General features: G+C 42.1%; 1 protein-coding gene and 1 non-coding gene across 3 annotated transcripts; one reads left to right on the top strand and one right to left on the bottom strand.

Moving 5' to 3' along the window:
- Positions 1 to 812: 812 nt before the first annotated feature.
- On the bottom strand, positions 813 to 885 carry TRNAA-AGC (transfer RNA alanine (anticodon AGC)). The gene has a single exon. It is a non-coding gene; the product is annotated as a tRNA-Ala (tRNA).
- A 74-nt stretch (positions 886 to 959) lies between these two features.
- LOC127332226 (uncharacterized) lies at positions 960 to 5,202 on the top strand. 2 transcript variants are annotated; one of them, XM_051358501.2, is made up of 6 exons: positions 960 to 1,340; positions 2,090 to 2,179; positions 2,264 to 2,497; positions 2,639 to 2,741; positions 3,745 to 3,974; positions 4,381 to 4,549. In XM_051358501.2, the coding sequence occupies exons 1-6, from the start codon at positions 1,030 to 1,032 to the stop codon at positions 4,382 to 4,384; spliced, it is 972 nt and encodes a 323-aa protein (XP_051214461.1). In that variant the 5' UTR covers positions 960 to 1,029; the 3' UTR covers positions 4,385 to 4,549. The 2 variants fall into 2 exon arrangements, with proteins under 2 accessions (XP_051214461.1, XP_051214460.1); XM_051358500.2 differs by lacking the exon at positions 4,381 to 4,549 and adding an exon at positions 4,556 to 5,202 and having other exon boundaries at positions 963 to 1,340.
- Positions 5,203 to 21,391: the final 16,189 nt, after the last annotated feature.

Raw genomic sequence — 21,391 nt, 5'->3', positions numbered from 1 at the left:
AAGTCGATCCGCGCGGCTCCCCGACGGATTTCCTCGAGGCGTGCGTGCCCTTTGGCGACGGCGGCACGGGAACCCTATTACGGTTCACATGCCACCCATCCGGGAGGCGCACCTCTTCCGGCACCAGGGCGTAGATGGCCTCGTCGGTGCCGATGGTGTTGCGGCGCCGCTTCGGCGCCGGCTCAGCCTGCAAAGGTGTGGCCGCGGGGACGCGAAAGAGACCCTGCTGTTGGGAGCCCGATGAAGAACCACCTGGCTTTTGGTCCTTCTTTGTGCATCGGCTCCATCGCTTTGGCATCACGACTCGTTGGTGAAGAACGAGGAGAGCGGTGGTGCAGGCTAGGGTTTTGGCTAGAGAGGTGGAGGAGAGCGGCGCAACGCGGTGGTATGAAATCGATTGGATGTTGTGGGGGGCCATCGGTGGCATTTATAATGACCTGCCGCGGTAGGTGGGAGGGAGGTGGACTCTAGCGCCCGGGCTTCGGCCCAAACTTTGGCCGATCCGTCTCTGCGGAAGAAATAAAGAAATGCGGCCGAAATGGAAGACACCGTCCTTGCAGTCTATGGGGAGTCAAAAGCTGAGGACACAACCTTGCTCTCAACTAATGATGAGGCATAGCAGTAGCATTCGCATTTGTGTTGATAATTGCCTCTCTGCATGGTTTGTTCGAACCTATTTATAGATGCAATTTCTTCATTAGTATGCAATCGGGGCAAATGATTTTATCGGAGCGAAAGGAAATGTATCATATGCTAATTTTAATGTCAGAGCTCGCATTAATGATGAATCCAGCAGAGTTCAAAAAATAGAATGGAGATGCGGGGTATCGATCCCCGTACCTCTCGCATGCTAAGCGAGCGCTCTACCATCTGAGCTACATCCCCGTTATTGAGATTTGTTGCTCCCTTGTTTATAAGAACCATACTCCTTTGAGATTCTTTTCTTCTGTCCAACTCTACCGCAACTTCTGAACGCAACGCAGCCATCTCCAGTCGGCCACTGCCCTTCACACTGCTTCTTCAGTTCCAATGGCGATCCTCCCCCGAATCGCTGCGGCCGGCGGTCGCAGGCCGAGGTTGCCGCCGCTCCCGCCGGCGAGGACCCTCATGACGGCGTTCGCGGCGGCGGCCACACTGGCCGTCCTGTGCCTCTTCTCCTCTTCGTCCCCGACCTCCTCGCTGTCGAGTTCCCGGAGATCCGGTGCCGATAATGGAGACAGGTACCTGTACTGGGGCGGCCGCGTCGACTGCCCGGGCAAGCACTGCGACTCCTGCGCCGGCCTCGGGCACCAGGAGTCCAGCCTCCGCTGCGCCCTTGAGGAGGCCCTCTTCCTCGGCAGGTACCCTACTGACTACCGATGCATAAGGAAGACATGGTGCATTCTAGGATATTGCTACGATGTAGTCGAGTATTCGGTGTTCGTTCCATGCTAATTTCAGATAATTCTTTTGAAATTGCTAAATTCTGACTACAAAAATTTCCAGTCACGACCAGAGACGATAGGGGGAATGAGTGGAAAGCATTGATGAGGGATTGAGGTAGTAGAAGGTGCAATTGTAGGTGGAGAGGGGCTTGCTCAAAGACTTTTGCATCGTTCGTAGGGTTGTACTACTACTTATGGTATCCTAGCATCGGAGTTCAACTCATGTTCTCTGGCCGTTTCAGAGCCTGTTAACACTGGATATACACCAAGTTAAAAGGTGCCACATTATACATACAACTAGGATTTCTTTAGGATTGATGAAAGGGGGTTAAGAGGAGACTAATCTCCTATGAAGTATTGTAAGTGTGCAGTTCCTCCTACTTCTAGACATCGTAGATTAAGAAAATAATTGTTATTAAGGAGATATTGTTGGCCTATTGTCCCATCCTTCTCGCCTTTCGTTCTGTTGTCTGATTTTCATAAACTTTTTAATCAGTTAATTCAATATTGCAGCTATTAACACATTTTATAAGGTAAAAGCTAATGTTATAAGTGCAGAAGGCCCATGCTAATAACTCTGTTCTCCTTAAGGAGTAAATCTATGTAAACATATGGTCAGGTATAAAAACATTGCATACCTATATAACCATTTAATTGTTTTGCAGAATATTTGTTATGCCATCAAGAATGTGCCTAAGTTCAGTACATAATACAAAAGGGACCCATCAATCAAGCAATGCAACTTCAAAGCAAAGGTTTTTTTTTCCTGTTAACCACATCTAGCTTTATATTGACTTCTGGCTGTCAAGTCTGAGTTGCCTAAAGGAAGTATTTTCTAGATGGGAAGAAAGTTCTTGTGCAATGGAATCCCTCTATGATATAGATCGCATCTCAAGAATAGTACCTGTTGTTCTGGACAATTCCAAGACGTGGCACGCCATAGCATCAAGAGCTATGAAATTAGGAGAGAGAGGTGTGGCACATGTGCAAGGTATTAGCAGAGCAGAACTCAAAGAAAATCCCATGTACTCCAAAGCTCTCCTAATAAACCGCACCGCAAGTCCTCTTGCTTGGTATGTACCTCTTTCCCCCTTTCATGTGTATTTTGGAATTAGACCATGTCCGATTGCGAGAATCGACAAATGAAAGCATTATTATTTTATTCTGCGATGCCTATACTTCAAGCACATATCTTGACCCTAACTGAAATTTAGGTTTATGGAGTGCAAGGATCGTAAAAAACGCAACTCTCTGATGCTATCCTACACCTTTCTGCCAAGTATGCCAGCGAAAAAATTGAGTGATGCTGCAAATAAGGTATTGCTTCATGTATTTTTTTTTTGTATATTCAGTGTAACTATTGTTTTAAACATGGTATGGTACTGTGGTAACACACTAATATATTTTCCCCTGTATCTTTTGTGTATATTTGTACCCTTATAAAATGTCTTTTTGCTTGAATCTTTGGATGGAGCTCCTTCTTTCTTTACTGCGCATGGCTGTCCTGATTCTTCGGTAGCATAAGGACTGGCATGGTGATGAGTACCATACTTCCCAGAAGAAATTTATTAGACCCTGCATATTTGCCAATGTATGATTGACTAGGTGAACTTTACTGGTACGTCTCAGATGGAAGATGGTGCTAAGTACTTAAGTTGTAATGCAATGAGTGGCTGTGGAGTGTGGTTTTCACTCGGTTAACCCTTAATTAACCAAGCCATGTGTGGTTTTTGGGTCCGGTTTCCTGTATAAACTGGAAGAATCCTCCTCTATCATGCTTTTCGTGCGTTCCTGAAACAAAAGAATCCCTTTAGTAGAACTGGACAGTTGCTTAGCAAAATTCTTAAGAGGCTGCAGTGCTTATATTACCATATGCGCCTAAGTGGGTGAACTATTGCTAACTGGTCCTTGACGTTGGTCATAAGGATTCAATGGTTGCTTCTATCCAACCTCGACATATGTACTGAGATCTGCATTCTGTTGTTTCAATGCTGCATCCATAAAGAAACAACTTTAGTCAGTTTGTTGCACTTTCTTGTGTGAAAATCATTGATCAGTGAATGCTTCTATTCTTGCTGGGTAATAACAAAACTTAGTTCGGACATTAATCCCTGAAACAATTTGTTAGCTTTCCAAGTATACCACCTTAAAAAGGAAGTACACAGTGTAGCCTAGGACTTCTTAATTATCCATATAGAGAGTTCTTGATTCATTTAATAAACATTAAACACTTATATTGTCTCAGAGTCTCCTCATGTTATCTAAATTTCAGTACCACAGCCTGTTCAGTATTCCTTCAAATAAGTTCACTCTATTTCAGATGAAGCAAATACTTGGTGATTACGATGCTATTCATGTTCGACGAGGCGATCTATTGAAAAACAGGAAAGACAGGTTTGGTGTTGAAAGGAGCCTTCATCCCCATCTGGATAGAGATACCCGCCCTGCGTTTATCAGGAACAGAATTGCAAAATGGATTCCACCTGGTAGAACCTTATACATTGCCTCAAATGAAAGAACACCGGGCTTCTTCTCTCCTCTATCAGACCGGTAAGACCTGCACTGTTTTCCTTACTGCTCTATGTGCATCGATAAAAAATCCTTGAATGTACTAGCCAGTCAATCTAGCCACCCAGAAAGAATAGCCGGATCATAATAAAAGTATAAAACAAGAAAAGGCCTTTATTTAAACGGGTCTGGCTGATCAAAAGAAGTTTCCCACCAAGTTCCCATAGAAGGTGGAGAATAGATCTTCCAGTGGGCAAATCTCTTTAGCTGGAAAAAAACAACTGCTCATTATCTTTCTTAGGAATCCAGTATCTCTTGTATTGTGTATGTTAGCATTTATCATCTGCGCAAAATGCAGTTAAAGAACTGGCCTTCATTTTCCTATTAACTTACTCAAGGTGGCATGATTAAGCAATTTAGCAATAAGCTATTTTCTGCGGTATGCTAGGTAGGTACACATGCATGCGATGCTTCCATCTTATTCATTATCTCTCCTCAAGGTATTGTCACTAGAATGTCTGATCCATTGTTTAATTACCGTATATTTGATGTGGTACAAAGGAGTATATTGAAAACATGATGTTTATTGGTATATTTGTGTTTCTTATTTGGCACCACTCCAGATACAAGTTAGCATACTCATCCAACTTCAGTAGCATATTAGAGCCAATAATTGAGAATAATTATCAGCTATTCATGGTGGAGAGGCTAATGATGCGAGGAGCAAAGACATTCGTCAAGACAATGAAAGAATTTGACAATGATCTGACCCTGTGCGATGATCCGAAGAAGAACACCAAAGTTTGGGAAAAGCCAGTCAGTACCAGATGACTGGTGGTACCTAGCTATTCTGGGCCACCTCTCCTACAACCCGTCTATCTTTCAGAAATTTGAAGAGTTGACATGAATGGGCAATTAATCATGAAAGTTTCTGAAAATATATTGATGTTCTTTCCCTGAAGATGACTGGAGTCAACCAGCTTCAGGGAATCCTATGCTGCAGCAGAGGGTTGTTCATATACACCATGTTTTCTTATATTCAGGAAAGTTGTTAGATCATTTGTTCGTTCTTCTGCAATTAGGCATTATATAGATTTCAACAGATTTTTTTTGCAACTATACGTTATGTATATAATATACTCCACATCCTTTTGTATATGTATGTAAAAATCAACTGGGACGTAGAAGATTCAGTTGTAGAGATAATTAATTGTTATGGAGTATCATTTTAACGAGGTATTAATCGGTTGTACTCTGATGTTTCTTGAAATTGTTAAGATGTACTGGTAGGTAGGACTGGAATACTGGATATACAATTTCTTCCTGAGAAGTTTTAACTTTCTATTCACCAGTTCCTAAAGGATGGCCGTTGTTATCTGAGAGTTGGAGAGTCTGAGGAATTTTTTTGGGTAAGCTAATGATGACCTTTTGTTCAATTGAAAAATTAATGAACGTTAGTTAGGCTGGGCTGCTTTACCAGTGATTAAAAATGTGGCCACATATTGGTGGCACAATGAATCATTTCGACCATGAGCATTGTACAAATACTCAACGATGTGCATAGCACTTAGTCGAAAAGATGCATTGTTGCCGCATGGTCATTTGTGTATGAGGTATTGTGTAAAGATGAGCCAATCATGTTAGTATTTTTTTTTGATAATGGACGCTTTATTACTTATAGAGAAGCAATTACACCCGATCTCTGCATAGCTAAGATGCACACAGCCGTTCAAAAAGTCTCAAAAGTCTAGAGTGCTAAAAAAAGGCGGATTACATATCAGACATGAGCAATTGTAAAACGCCTACGGTGAAGGCGGAGGCCCGATCCGTAGATTATGCTGCCACCCATGTAGAGAAAAAGTATCCCTCGCCGTGTCCTTCAACCGTGTACAGACCTCCGTAAACAGGTCGCGGTTCTCCACCCTCTGCAGTGCAGACCATGAATGGAAAGTAGCGGTACATCTGTAGATAACCTGCAAGAGAGAACAATTTTTGTTATTAAAAACTTTATCATTTCTACATAGCCATAGCGACCATGTAATGGCAAGCGCCCCATCCTAATAAACGTTCTAAATCTGTGATCGATACCATGAAGCCAATTACCAAAGATATTGGCCACACTAGTCGGGGGATACAGATCAGAAGCTACTTGGATGCATGACCATATAGACCTGACAAAGCGACATTGGAAGAACAAGTGTTTAATTGTCTCGTTCTGTTGACAAAAAGCACACTGCGCACTCCCATGCCACTTGCGTTTCGCAAGATTATCTTTGGTGAGGATTACTCCTCGATGCAAATACCAGCCAAATTTTTTAATTTTAAGGGGTATTTTCATCTTCCAAATCTTCTTGTTTTTATCAACTGGTATTTCTGGTTGGATAATGGCATTGTACAAAGAACTTACAGAGAATTTTCCATTGGAATGTAAGTTCCAATGAAATTCATCTTGCCCTTCAGACAACTGAATGGATTCCAAACGTAACAGTAAGGCATTCCATGCGAGAAGTCTTGGACCGATTAAATCTCGTCTAAACGTCACTGTCGGGGGTGAGGTTGCCATTACTAATGCAATGGTATCACTTTTGCGACGAACAATGCTATATAACGCTGGATATTGTTCAGAGAGAGGCCTATTACCTAGCCATGTATCCTCCAAGAACCGTATCTGCGATCCATCCTTAATATTGAAAGTACCATATGTGAAGAAGAATTTCTTCGTTGCCATTAGACCAGCCCAAAAATGCGAGTCTCCCGATTTCCAAAGGATCTGGGATATGTACTTTCTTCTAACCATGGTCTGCCATACGCCATCTTCGGTTAGTAGCTTATAAAGCCACTTACTTAATAAGGCTGAGTTCTTGACTTCAAGGTCATGAACTCCTAGCCCACCCATATCTTTAGGTCAGCATACGACAGACCACTTGACCGGCCGATATTTCTTTTTTTCACTATCCCCTTGCCAAAAAAATCTCGATCTATAATAATCGAGCTTGTGTAATACACCTTTTGGCAGAATGAAGAAGGATATCATATACAACACCATATTGGTGAGAACTGCATTAATGAGAACCAATCTTCCTCCAAGGGATAGCATTTTACCTTTCCAACTACTAAGTCTCTTCTGAAGTCTTTTCTCGACTTTTTTTTCCACTCAACCATCGTTAATCTCCGGTAATGAATCGGGATACCCAGATAGTTGATAGGAAACTGGCCTTGCCCACAGCCAAACAGTTCCAAATAATTGGCGACTGAATCCTGAGCGTCGCCAAAACAAAACAATTCACTTTTATGGAAGTTAATTTTGAGTCCCGATAAATGCTCAAAAGCTGCCAAAATTAGCTTTAAATTTCGAGCTTTATCGAGATCATGTTCCATAAATAAAATTGTATCGTCAGCATATTGAAGTATTGATAAACCCCCATCTACTAGATGTGGGATCACTCCTTCAATTTGACCATCAGATTTAGCTCGTTCGATCAAGATAGCGAGCATATCCGCCACAATGTTGAATAAAAGTGGTGATAGAGGATTGCCTTGGCGTAAACCTTTTCGTGTCTGGAAGAAACGTCCCGTATCATCATTGACACGAATCGCTACACTTCCTCCATACATAAAATTATTGATCTACGCTCGCCACTCTGGTGAAAAACCTTTTATCCTGAGTGTCTGATTGAGAAAAGACCAATTGAGTTTATCATAAGCTTTCTCAAAATCAAGTTTTAAGATTACCCCATTCATATTTTTGGTATGCAGTTCATGAACCGCCTCATGTAGAACGACAAATCCATCTAGGATATTGCGTCCTTGCATGAAGGCGGTTTGCGATGGCCTGACCACATGATCAACCACTGTATTCAGTCTAATGGTGGACACTTTCGTGAATATCTTGAAACTTACATTTAAGAGGCAAATGGGTCTAAATTGTTGGATCCTTTCTGCCTCTTTGACTTTGGGTAACAAGATAACCTCACCAAAATTTAGACGGAATAATTCTAGCTGTCTAGCATGTAAAACACTAAACATTTCTAGAAGGTCGTCTTTAATGGTATCCCAAAATGTCTGATAGAATTCAGCAGGGAAACTATCTGGACCCGGGGCTTTATTACGTTCCATTTGGAAAATAGCCTTATTAACTTCCTCCTCCGAGTAAGGAGCCGTTAAAACAACATTCTCCTCCTGAGACACTTGGGGTATATCTGCTATTTGGGACTCTTCCAGAGAGAAGGAACTCTCATCTGGCGGACCAAATAGACCCTTATAATAATTAGTAATATAGGATTTGAGTTGATCATGGCCTTCAATTAAACCCTCATCTTGTACTAGAGAATGAATACGCTTTTCCTGTGACGCTCATTGGCAATCCCATGAAAATATCTCGTATTCGAATCTCCTTCCAGAATGAATTGGGATTTTGAACGCTGGTACCATTTCAACTCTTCTTCCCGAAGAAGACTTGCTATTTGAGCATTAGATTGGTTTTTCAAATCCAATTCCATGCTCGATAGCGGTTGGTACGTCTCAAACGTATCTATAATTTCTTATGTTCCATGCTACTTTTATGATGATACTCACATGTTTTATACACACTTTACGTCATTTATATGCATTTTCCGGCACTAACCTATTAACGAGATGCCGAAGAGCCAGTTGCTGTTTTCTGCTGTTTTTTGGTTTCAGAAATCCTACAAAGGAAATATTCTTGGACTTGTACGAAATCAACGCCCAGGGTCTTATTTTTCCACGGAGCTTCCAGAAGACCGAAGGGGATACGAAGTGGGGCCACGAGGTGGCCAGAACATAGGGCGGTGCGGCCAAGGAGGGGCCCGCACCGGCCTATGGTGTGGGACCCCTGCGCCTCCTCCGACTCTGCCCTTCTGCCTATTTATTCCCTCCGTCGCGAAAACCCTATTACCGAGAGCCACGATACGGAAAACCTTCCAGAGACGCCGCCGCCGCCAATCCCATCTCGGGGGATTCAGGAGATCGCCTCCAGCACCCTGCCGGAGAGGGGAATCATCTCCCGGAGGACTCTTCATCACCATGATCACCTCCGGATTGATGTGTGAGTAGTTCACCCCTGGACTATGGGTCCATAGCAGTAGCTAGATGGTTGTCTTCTCCTCATTGTGCTATCATGTTTAGATCTTGTGAGCTGCCTATCATGATCAAGATCATCTATTTGTAATGCTACATGTTGTGTTTGTTGGGATCCGATGAATATGGAATACTATGTCAAGTTGATTATCAATCTATCATATATGTGTTGTTTATGATCTTGCATGCTCTCCGTTGCTAGTAGAGGCTCTGGCCAAGTTGATACTTGTAACTCCAAGAGGGAGTATTTATGCTCGATAGTGGGTTCATGCCTCCATTGAATCTGGGACAATGACAGAAAGTTCTAAGGTTGTGGATGTGCTGTTGCCACTAGGGATAAAACATCGATGCTTTGTCTAAGGATATTTGTGCTGATTACATTACGCACCATACTTAATGCAATTGTCTGTTGTTTGCAACTTAATACTGGAAGGGGTGTGGATGCTAACCCGAAGGTGGACTTTTTAGGCATAGATGCATGCTGGATAGCGGTCTATGTACTTTGTCGTAATACCCGATTAAATCTCATAGTAGTCATCATGATATGTATGTGCATTGTTATGCCCTCTCTATTTGTCAATTGCCCAACTGTAATTTGTTCACCCAACATGCTTTATCTTATTGGAGAGACACCACCAGTGAACTGTGGACCCCGGTCCATTCTTTTATATCTAAATACAATCTACTGCAATCATTGTTCTTTACTGTTCTTCGCAAACAAACATCATTTTCCACACCATACATTTAATCCTTTGTTTACAGCAAGCCGGTGAGATTGACAACCTCACTGTTAAGTTGGGGCAAAGTATTTTGATTGTGTTGTGCAGGTTCCACGTTGGCACCAGAATCCCTAGTGTTGCGCCGCACTACACTCCGTCACCAACAACCTTCACGTGTTCCTTGACTCCCACTGGTTCGATAACCTTGGTTTCTTACTGAGGGAATTTGCTGCTGTACGCATCACACCTTCCTCTTGGGGTTCCCAACGGGCGTGTGCTTTACGCGTCATCAAGACTGTTTTCTGGCGCCGTTGCCGGGGACGTGAAGGAAAATTACACCACAGAGATTTCTAACTCCCACGTCAACTGCACGCCACCAGCTCTTTTTCTGGCGCCGTTGCCGGGGAGATCAAGACACGCTGCAAGGGGAGTCTCCCACTTCCAATCTCTTTACTTTGTTTTTGTCTTGCTTTACTTTATTTTATTTACTGCTTTGTTTGCTTTCTTTATATCAAAATACAAAAAAATTAGTTACTTGCATTACTTTATTTACTGTCTTTTTTGCTTTCTTCATATCAAAAACACAAAAAAATTAGTTACTTGCATTTACTCTACTTTATTTAGTTTGCTTTATTTACTATTGCTAAAATGAGTAATCCTGAAGTTGAAGTTCGTTCGTTTAAGCAACAAGGGGGAGAATGTTTAAAAGATGCTTGGTATAGAATTAGTGATGCTCATAATAGGTGCACTAAGAAACACTCCACTATTATCCTACTTAGCAATTTTTATGTTGGTATCTCTAGCTGGAGTAGGTATGTTCTTGATACTCTCGCGGGAGGTAATTTCCTAGGCACTCCTGCTTTAGAAGCTAGTTGAATTATTGAGAGTCTAGTTGGAATACCACCTGTTAATGAGGCTAAAATTGAAATCTCTCTTGAAGATGTCATGAAAAAGTTGGAGACCGTAGATAAAAATCTTCCAAGTGTTGAGACTAAATTGGGAATATTACTTGATAACACTGATAAACTTGATAAATCTCTAAGTGGAATTAATGAGAGAATTGCCGTCTTAGAAGCTTGTGCTACTCATGATAATCAAACCCATAGGATTAGTGAACTTGAAGAAGCTATGGGAACCTTGGGTTCAACTTTTTCTTCTCTTAAGTTTAAGGAGAAAGCTTATGTGGGTAAGGAGCAAAAGTTCATGTATGTCTCTAAGGTGCCTAAGCCAAAAAACTATTATAGGCCTAAAATTGACAAAGCCCTTAGTACCACTACAGATAATGGAACATCTAAGATACCTATTGTGACAAGTTGTGAAAATTATGATGTTGATGCTTCATCTCTTGATAATACTTGATTCACACTTTCTGCGCCTAGCTGAAAGGCGTTAAAGAAAAGCGCTTATGGGAGACAACCCATTATTTTGCTTCTGCACTTTTGTTTTATATTTGAGTCTTGGAAGTTGTTACTACTGTAGCAACCTCGCCTTATCTTTATTTTATTGCATTGTTGTGCCAAGTAAAGTCTTTGATAGTAATGTTGATACTAGATTTGGATTACTGCGCAGAAACAGATTTCTTACTGCCACGAAATTGAGCAGCCCCGTCTGTAGGTAACTCAGAAAATCTGCCAATTTACGTGCATGATCCTCAGATATGTACGCAGCTTTCATTCAATTTGAGCTTTTTCATCTGAGCAAGTTAAGTGCCCCAGAAAAATTCGTCTTTACGGACTGTTCTGTTTTGACAGATTCTGCCTTTTATTTCGCATTGCCTGTTTTGCTATGTTTGATGGATTTCTTTGTTCCATTAACTTTCAGTAGCTTTGTGCAATGTCCATAAGTGTTAAGAATGATTATGTCACCTCTGAATATGTGAATTTTTGATTATGCACTAAGCCTCTAATGAGTTTGTTTTGAGTTTGGTGTGGATGAAGTTTTCAAGGATCAAGAGAGGAGGATGATACAATAAGATCAAGAAGAGTGAAAATTCTAAGCTTGGGGATGCCCCCGTGGTTCATCCCTGCATATTTCAAGAAGACTCAAGCATCTAAGCTTGGGGATGCCCAAGGCATCCCCTTCTTCATCGACAACTTATCAGGTCACCTCTAGTGAAACTATATTTTTGTTCCATCACATCTTATGTGCTTTACTTGGAGCGTCTGTATGTTTTTATTTTCGTTTATGTTTGAATAAAATCGGATCCTAGCATTCTTTGTTTGGGAGAGAGACACGCTCCGCTATTGCATATGAACACATGTGTTCTTAGCTTTACTTTTAATGTTCATGGCGAAGGTTGAAACTGCTTCGTTCATCGTTATATGGTTGGAAACAGAAAATGCTTCATGTGGTAATTGGTATAATGTATTGAATAATTTGATACTTGGCAATTGTTGTGCTCAAATAGATCATGTTTAAGCTCTTGCATCATGTACTTTGCACCTATTAATGAAGAACTACCATAGAGCTTGTTGACATTTGGTTTGCATGATTGGTCTCTCTAGAGTCTAGATATTTTCTGGTGAGGTGTTTGAACAACAAGGAAGATAGTGTAGATTCTTATAATGCTTGCAATATGTTCTTATGTAAGTTTTTCTGTACCGGTTCATACTTGTGTTTGCTTCAAACAACCTTGCTAGCCTAAGCCTTGTATTGAGAGGGAATACTTCTCGTGCATCCAAATCCTTGAGCCAAAAACTATGCCATTTGTGTCCACCATACCTACCTACTACATGGTATTTCTCTGCCATTCCAAAGTAAATTGCTTGAGTGCTAACTTTTAAATTTCATTCCTTGTCTTTGCAATATATAGCTCATGGGAAAATAGCTTAAAAACTATTGTGGTAAAGAATAAGTCGCTTATGTATCTTATTTCTTATAAGTTGCTTGTTGAGCGGTAACCATGTTTCTGGGGACGCCATCAACTATTACACCTTTGTTGAATATCATGTGAGTTGCTATGCATGTTCGTCTTGTCTGAAGTAAGGGTGATTTATCATGATCAAATGGTTTGAGTATGCATATTGTTAGAGAAGAACATTGGGCCGCTAACTAAAGCCATGAATCATGGTGGAAGTTTCAGTTTGGACATCAATCCTCAATCTCTTATGAGAATATTATCTGTTGTTGAATGCTTATGCATTAAAGAGAAGTCCATTACCTGTTTTCTATGTTGTCCCGGTATGGATGTCTAAGTTGAGAATAATCAAAAGCGAGAAATCCAATGCGAACTTTCTCCTTAGACCTTTGTACAGGCGGCATAGAGGTACCCCTTTGTGACACTTGGTTGAAACATATGCTATGCAATGATAATCCATGTAAATTCAAGCTAATTAGGACAAGGTGCGGGCACTATTGGTATTCTATGCATGAGGCTTGCAACTTATAAGATGTCTTATGCATAACACATATGAATTATTACTACCGTTGACAAAATTGTTTCTATGTTTTCAAAATAAAAGCTCTAGCACAAATATAGCAATCCATGCTTCCCTCTGCAAAGGGCCTTTCTTTTACTTTTATGTTGAGTCAGTTTACCTACTTCTTTCTGTCTTAGAAGCAACACTTGTGTCAACTGTGTGCATTGATTCCTACATAATTGCTTATTTGCATTCATCATATTACTTTGTGTTGACAATTATCCATGAGATAAACATGTTGAAGTTGAAAGCAACCGCTGAAACTTATATCTTCCTTTGTGTTGCTTCAAAGCTTTCTACTAAGAATCTATTGCTTTATGAGTTAACTCCTATGCAAGTCTTATTGATGCTTGTCTTGAAAGTACTATTCATGAAAAGTCTTTGCTACATGATTCAGTTGTTTATTCATTGTCTTTACCATTGCTTCGAATCACTTCATTCATCTCATATGCTTTACAATAGTATTGATCAAGATTATGATAGCATGTCACTTCAGAAATTATCTTTGTTATTGTTTACCTACTCGAGGGCGAGTAGGAACTAAGCTTGGGGATGCTTGATACGTCTCAAACGTATCTATAATTTCTTATGTTCCATGCTACTTTTATGATGATACTCACATGTTTTATACACACTTTACGTCATTTATATGCATTTTCCGGCACTAACCTATTAACGAGATGCCGAAGAGCCAGTTGTTGTTTTCTGCTGTTTTTGGTTTCAGAAATCCTACAAAGGAAATATTCTCGGAATTGGACGAAATCAACGCCCAGGGTCTTATTTTTCCACGGAGCTTCCAGAAGACCGAAGGGGATACGATGTGGGGCCACGAGGTGGCCAGACCATAGGGAGGCGCGACCAAGGAGGGGCCCGCGCTGGCCTATGGTGTGGGGCCCCTGCGCCTCCTCCGACTCTGCCCTTCCGCCTATTTATTCCCTCCGTCGCGAAAACCCTATTACCGAGAGCCACGATACGGAAAACCTTCTAGAAACGCCGCCGCCGCCAATCCCATCTCGGGGGATTCAGGAGATCGCCTCCGGCACCCTGCCGGAGAGGGGAATCATCTCCCGGAGGACTCTTCATCACCATGATCGCCTCCGGATTGATGTGTGAGTAGTTCACCCCTGGACTATGGGTCCATAGCAGTAGCTAGATGGTTGTCTTCTCCTCATTGTGCTATCATGTTTAGATCTTGTGAGCTGCCTATCATGATCAAGATCATCTATTTGTAATGCTACATGTTGTGTTTGTTGGGATCCGATGAATATGGAATACTATGTCAAGTTGATTATCAATCTATCATATATGTGTTGTTTATGATCTTGCATGCTCTCCGTTGCTTGTAGAGGCTCTGGCCAAGTTGATACTTGTAACTCCAAGAGGGAGTATTTATGCTCGATAGTGGGTTCATGCCTCCATTGAATCTGGGACAGTGACAGAAAGTTCTAAGGTTGTGGATGTGCTGTTGCCACTAGGGATAAAACATCGATGCTTTGTCTAAGGATATTTGTGTTGATTACATTACTCACCATACTTAATGCAATTGTCTGTTGTTTGCAACTTAATACTGGAAGGGGTGTGGATGCTAACCCGAAGGTGGACTTTTTAGGCATAGATGCATGCTGGATAGCGGTCTATGTACTTTGTCGTAATGCCCGATTAAATCTCATAGTAGTCATCATGATATGTATGTGCATTGTTATGCCCTCTCTATTTGTCAATTGCCCAACTGTAATTTGTTCACCCAACATGCTTTATCTTATTGGAGAGACACCACTAGTGAACTGTGGACCCCAGTCCATTCTTTTACATCTGAATACAATCTACTGCAATCATTGTTCTTTACTGTTCTTCGCAAACAAACATCATTTTCCACACCATACATTTAATCATTTGTTTACAGCAAGCCGGTGAGATTGACAACCTCACTGTTAAGTTGGGGCAAAGTATTTTGATTGTGTTGTGCAGGTTCCACGTTGGCGCCGGAATCCCTGGTGTTGCACCGCACTACACTCCGTCACCAACAACCTTCACGTGTTCCTTGACTCCTACTGGTTCGATAACCTTGGTTTCTTACTGAGGGAAAACTTGTTGCTGTACGCATCACACCTTCCTCTTGGGGTTCCCAACGGGCGTGTGCTTTACGCGTCATCAACGGTCTCACTTCAGCAAGCGCTTCTAACTCATCGATGATACTCGATAAGCGAAGCTTCTCCTTTTTAAGAATGCCAGTTGTATGTCTCGCCCATCCAGAAAGGTGTTTGCGAACATCTCGCATCTTTTTATTCCACCTTATAACTGGATTGTCGGCATACACTGGTCTTTCCCATATAGTTTTAACCATATCGTGAAAACCTTCCTGGTGTAACCATCCAAGTTCAAACTTAAATGGTTTCTTAGACAGCGATCTTGTTAACCCGGTAGTTAAAAGTATGGGAGCATGGTCCGACAGTTTTTGTAATATCCCATGTAATGGGGTTACAAAAAAATAGAGGAAACAGATGTGTGCATTGCATTCATGCATAGAAAATCTGGGGAATTTTCGCGCTTTAAAGTAAAACAGTCACAGTAACTGAAGTTTCACTTGACCTTGGTGCAGATTGAAGTAGCTCATCAAGTCAAGTGCTATAAACCTCAATGTGACTTTGTTAAAACCTTGTTTTGGGTAGAGATGATTTGATCTAAGGGGTTAGATCAAATGGAACTAATAATCAACACAACAACACTTTAATCAATGAACAATTGCTTGATCTCATAACAGATCATAATAAGGTAATCTGTCAACACCCGGATTTTTAAGTCCAGATGCCTATTATGCCGTACATCGCAATCCCAGGAATAATGTTTTTGCGAGACATAATAGTAAGTAGCATAGAGTCATCATTTATTACAACACATATTGTCTTACAACCATAGATCACATGATCCAATATTACACAAATATATTGTTCAACAACACACATAGTAGCGGAAGCGAAGTAGTAGTGGACTATCTATTCCACAGGCAACGCTTGACGTTAGAAGACGATCCTAGTTATCGTAGACGTCCTGTTGTCCGTCATCCTGATACTGGTGCTCTCCTTCATAGTCTGGCATTTGAATAGCCAGGGCAAAGCCATGAGTACTTTTAAAGTACTCGCAAACTAACTCTAGATTACTTACTTATTAAGTGTAGTAATGGATGCTAAGCTCTAGGTTTATTTGCATAAAGCCAAGTTTTAGTTTGATAAACATTTAGTAAAGCCTTGTCATGTGCTAGACTAACTCAAGTGGGAACATTAGTGTCATTCCCATACTCATATTGATTCACCTCAATATCACCCTTCCATTCATCATTCCTTTTTAAGATCAAAAATTATGATAACGGAGATAGTATGGCCCTTCCAATCGTCCGTAACCGTGGACACGGCTATTCGAATAGGTTTAACACTCTGCAGAGGTTGCACTCTTGTGCCACAACTTTTGATTACATCCGTCGAGGATAACCCCGAATCATCGTAACACAGTACGCGGATCATCAACCATAACCTTTCACTTATATATGCTAGTATGAGCACCTCTCCCCATGAGCTTGGCCTCCCGGTGGAAACCGCAGTTAACCCGGGAACTGCACAGGGCTTGGGCCGTACATTCACCTCATTTTAACATCATTCCACACCTAACGGAGGCAGCCTCGGCGTAACCCCTATGATGCTTGTTTAGAGGGAACCCATACTAAAATACACAAGTTTCTAGTTAAGCCTTACCCATAATCAGGTATTGTGGGGGTACTTGTATAATTGGAAGGGTATCGCATTCAAAATCCAATCATCAATTTTATCAAAAATCACCATCTTCTCTTGTTCACATCCACCTTCACTTTACTTTCTTTCAAAGCATTTCACTTCACCATGTTCCCATCTAGAGTAGTCAATTTTAATTGATTAGCACTAGCAACTATATGAGGGGTGCTATCTAGCTTTGAGTTGTGCTAATCTAACTTCAAGTATTGTTCTACTCTAGACCAAGTGAATCATAAATCAAAAAGTACTTGAAATAAATAAGCGAAAGTAAATGTAAGTAAAAACATGGGATAGGTAATACATAACAAGTAAAGTGTGATGGTGCCTTTGCTCTTGTAGAGCTAAGCACTTGTGTTTAGCAAGGGTTAGCTTGCCTTGAGCTGAGTAGTTATCGAAGTTCTCTTCTTCTTCCTGAGAGTAGGCCTCCTCCTCTTGGTATTCCTCGTTACTAGCGTCTATATACGAATACGAGGTATGAATACTAAACCATGCTCTCATACCAAACTAGAAACACTCAAAAGAGTTCACACCCTAATCCTATCATCAATCAAACATGGCATGGTGGATTATTGGATTAGTCTTTATTTAAAAGAAGAATAATTTCCTTTCATTATTCCTATTTCTTAAATTTGGTATGTAGATCCTTAGAGGAATTCATTTCTTCTCATTACATCTTATTAAGATTTAATCTCTTCATATAATACTCAGGTATGAAATATAGGTTGACCCAAGTCAACATTTCATATCTATTATATGTGAGTAATCTTAATTGAAGTGCTACACTTCACATTGTTCTAATACTTAACATTTAAATGAATTAAAATCTCTAAGTAATAATTATCAGAGGTTCATTAGCCTAAGTCATTCCCTCTGGTTGTATTACTTAGGATCAAGATTTAAATGAGAGGGTAGTTCTCATATTACTTATTGAATTTGAATTCAAGTTTAATTGCACCAGAATTGACTACATAGCTATTTTATTTGATCTAGTCCATGATCATGCAAATAACATGTCTATATTATTGCATAATCAATTAGAGGACATCATTTGTGATTTATTAGAATTGGAATCAATTCAAAATCAATTATGGTTGAATTTTAAATAAAGTTTCAATTTGCAAAAGTCCCTGTCTTGTTATTTTTATCAGATTAATTCTACTTTGAATTTGGAGCTGGGACCAGTGGCATTGGATAGATAATTTCATTGGCTTTCCAACGGTATAAAGTTTGCTAGATTTGGTTTGGTAGATTTCAAACTATTCAAAATTTACTAAGTCATCTGTAGGACATTTGAATAATAAATAAACCTAAGTTTGAATTGCTGGGCTAGGCGGGAAACGTTACTGGGCCGAAACGGTTTTAATTCGCACCGCGCAGCCCAACAAGCAACTGGTGCGCTTGGGCCGCCCTGACGAGGTGGGGGCCACCCGTCAGTGGCTCTTAACCACGCGAAACGGTACGCGCGCTGAGAGGCGTTGGATTAGGGGAGGGATCGACGGCCAGCAATCGTCGTCTTCTCCGATGAGAAGGCGAGGTTCTGGCGGCGGACGTAGGGGGTCGACGGCCTTACCGGCGTTCCCGCGGGGCTCTGCTGGTGGCGAGGTGGCGTTGTCGAGGACGCTGAGGCTCCTGGTAGCAGTGGCGAGGCTCGGGGTGGAGTCAATCGATGGCGAGGATCTGCGAGCTCCGGCGGCCTTCGTCTTGCGATTGGAGCAGCTCCGGTGGTGTGGTGTCAAATTGATGAGTGGAGAGGAGGCAGGGATGAGAGGGGAGCAGATGTTGTGAAGAAATGGAGCTCAGAGCTCCTCTATTTATAGCGGGCGGAGATGGCCGTGAGGTGCTGTGGGGGTGCGGCCATGGCGCGGCTCGTGTGGCGATCCAAAGGGCAAGGCAAGGACGGCAGCATGTAGGCGGTGTCCTGGCGATGCGCTAGGTGCAGCTGGCGCAGGAAAAGGGAGATGGGATCGATCGGTGGCTCGTTTCGAGTGCGGCAGTACCCGCGGTATTTCTCCGGCGAGGACGACGGTGACCATGCGGCGGCAGGCGTTCGAGTATGTCTAGGGTGTAGAGGGCAGGGATGCGATGCTCGACGCAGGCGTAGAGATGCAGGAGGAGGACGGCGTCGCTCGAGTACCCGACGTACTGGCGCGCTCCAGAGCGTGGTGATCACGCTGGCTGGCATGTACTGGGCGTGCTGGGCACGTCCTGGCTTGGCCAATGCCAGCCTCTCGCGAGCTCCAGCTGGGCACCGTGATGATCAGCAATGCAAGGGGATTCTCCAGGACAAAGTGGTGCAGAGAGGAGAGGACCAGAGAGAGAGAAAGCATGGTGGCCGGCATTGCCACGGCATGCCACTAGTTTAGGGTTTCTCTCCCCCTTCCCTCACTTTAATCGACCAAGGCAGGTACTGGTGTGATGCAGGTGATGCAGGGATGCTTGATGATCACCAGAAAAAGAGGTTTAGGCCAAAAACCATCGTGTAATAGGAGGTAACACTAAACTGGAATAATGCCTGCAAGGTGTTCGATCATATGGCCGCAAGAAACTTTTGGTTAAATTTTGGAAATCTTTTTGGTACATCTCATTTATATAATTAATGTGAAAGATTGGTGGTGGTGGTGTTCATTTTGGAGTTGTTTTGCAAAGTTTCAAATTTGAGGTTATCTTCACATTGTTTCAACATCACCACTTGTCAAATCCCTACTGGTCAACCTAGTCAACTCTGGCCATTGTGGTCAACATCAAAGTTACTCACCTTGACATGGTCTTGGATGACATGGCTTTGGTTGACCAAGTTTAGTTTAAGAATTGAGAAAACCAGAGGGGTAAAGTAGTGAAGAAAATATTTTTGGGCCATATGACCATTATCATATGTATGTAGAAATTTTGATTTCCTTGTGTTTGATTCTTGATCCAATGATGCAATTGTGTTAGTTTATCATATTGAAGTATTTTACAAGCAAGGGGGCAAGCAATTATGGCCTAGGGTGAAGATTTGCAATTTGGCATATTGTGTATGTAAGTGAAATATGGGTTTTTCCCATTTTCTTCATTTCCCCTCAAACTAGGGTTTGATGATCTTTGTTAGGGTTCAAATAGCAATTGATAAGCATACTAACACACATCATGGCAATTGCACAAAATAAAAATCACTCAAATGCATGAATCTATATGTGGCACTATATGCATAGAAAAAGTTTTTGTTAATTGCAAATTTTGAGTTTGGGAAATTTTCTTTCTTGTTGATTGTTGTTGAAACTTGGGATGTTACAAACCCTTCCCCCTTACAAAAGATCTTGTCCCGAGATCTGAGAAAACTAGGTACTAAAGAGGTCTGGGTACTCAGTCCTCATAAAGTCTTCTCTCTCCCAAGTGGCTTCCTCTTCGGTGTGGTTACTCCATTGGATCTTCAGAAACTTGATACTTCGGGTACGGGTGGTTCTGAAAGCTTCTTCCAGGATGCGAATAGGTACTTCGCGGTATGTCAGATCTGAGTTGATATCCACAGCTCGATGGTCGATGTTCTTGAAAACCTCGGTCTTCTCAGGCACTTCTAAGCACTTCCGGAGTAGCGAGATGTGAAACACATTGTGCACCGCTGACATTTCTTCCGGTAACTCCAGCTGATAGGATACTTCTCCTCGGCGACTCAGGACTTTGAAAGGTCCGACATATCGGGGTGCAAGCTTCCCTTTAAGTTGGAATCTCTGCATTCCTTTAAGAGGGGACACTTTGAGATATACGAAATCTCCGATCTCGAAGGTCATCTCTCGGCGTCTCTTGTCGGCGTAGCTCTTCTGTCTTGATTGGGCTGTCTTGAGGTACTCGCGGATCTTGTGAACCTTCTCTTCGGCTTCTCGGAGAATATCTGGTCCAAAGACTTGACTCTCTCCTACTTCCGACCAATTCAGAGGGGTACGGCACTTTCTTCCGTACAGTGCTTCAAAGGGGGCCATCTGCAAGCTGGCTTGGTAGCTGTTGTTGTACGAGAATTCTGCGTACGGCAAGCAGTCTTCCCACTTAGATCCATACTCTAGCACACATGCTCTCAACATATCTTCGAGTATCTGGTTGACTCGTTCATCATCCATCTCGTTCTGCGGGTGATAGGCGGTGCTGAAATTCAGACGAGTTCCGAGTCCTTCATGTACTTTCTGCCAGAATCTGAAGGTGAATTGGGATCCTCTGTCGGATACTATCAACTTCGGGGTTCCGTGCAGGCTGACTATTCTTGAGATATATAACTCTGCGAGTCTCGGTCCTTGATAGGTCGTCTTGATGGGGATGAAGTGAGCGACTTTGGTTAGTCTGTCGACCACTACCCAGATGGAATCATTTCCTTTACTAGATTTGGGCAGTCCGGTGATGAAGTCCATTCCCACGGAATCCCACTTCCATTCGGGAATCTGTAGGGGTTGCAACAGTCCGGCGGGGCGTTGATG

Source organism: Lolium perenne, chromosome 4 (assembly GCF_019359855.2).
Source record: "Lolium perenne isolate Kyuss_39 chromosome 4, Kyuss_2.0, whole genome shotgun sequence".
NCBI classification, from domain to species: Eukaryota; Viridiplantae; Streptophyta; class Magnoliopsida; order Poales; family Poaceae; genus Lolium; species Lolium perenne.
Note: the sequence above shows the minus strand (reverse complement) of the source record. Positions and strands in the feature narration are given on the sequence as shown.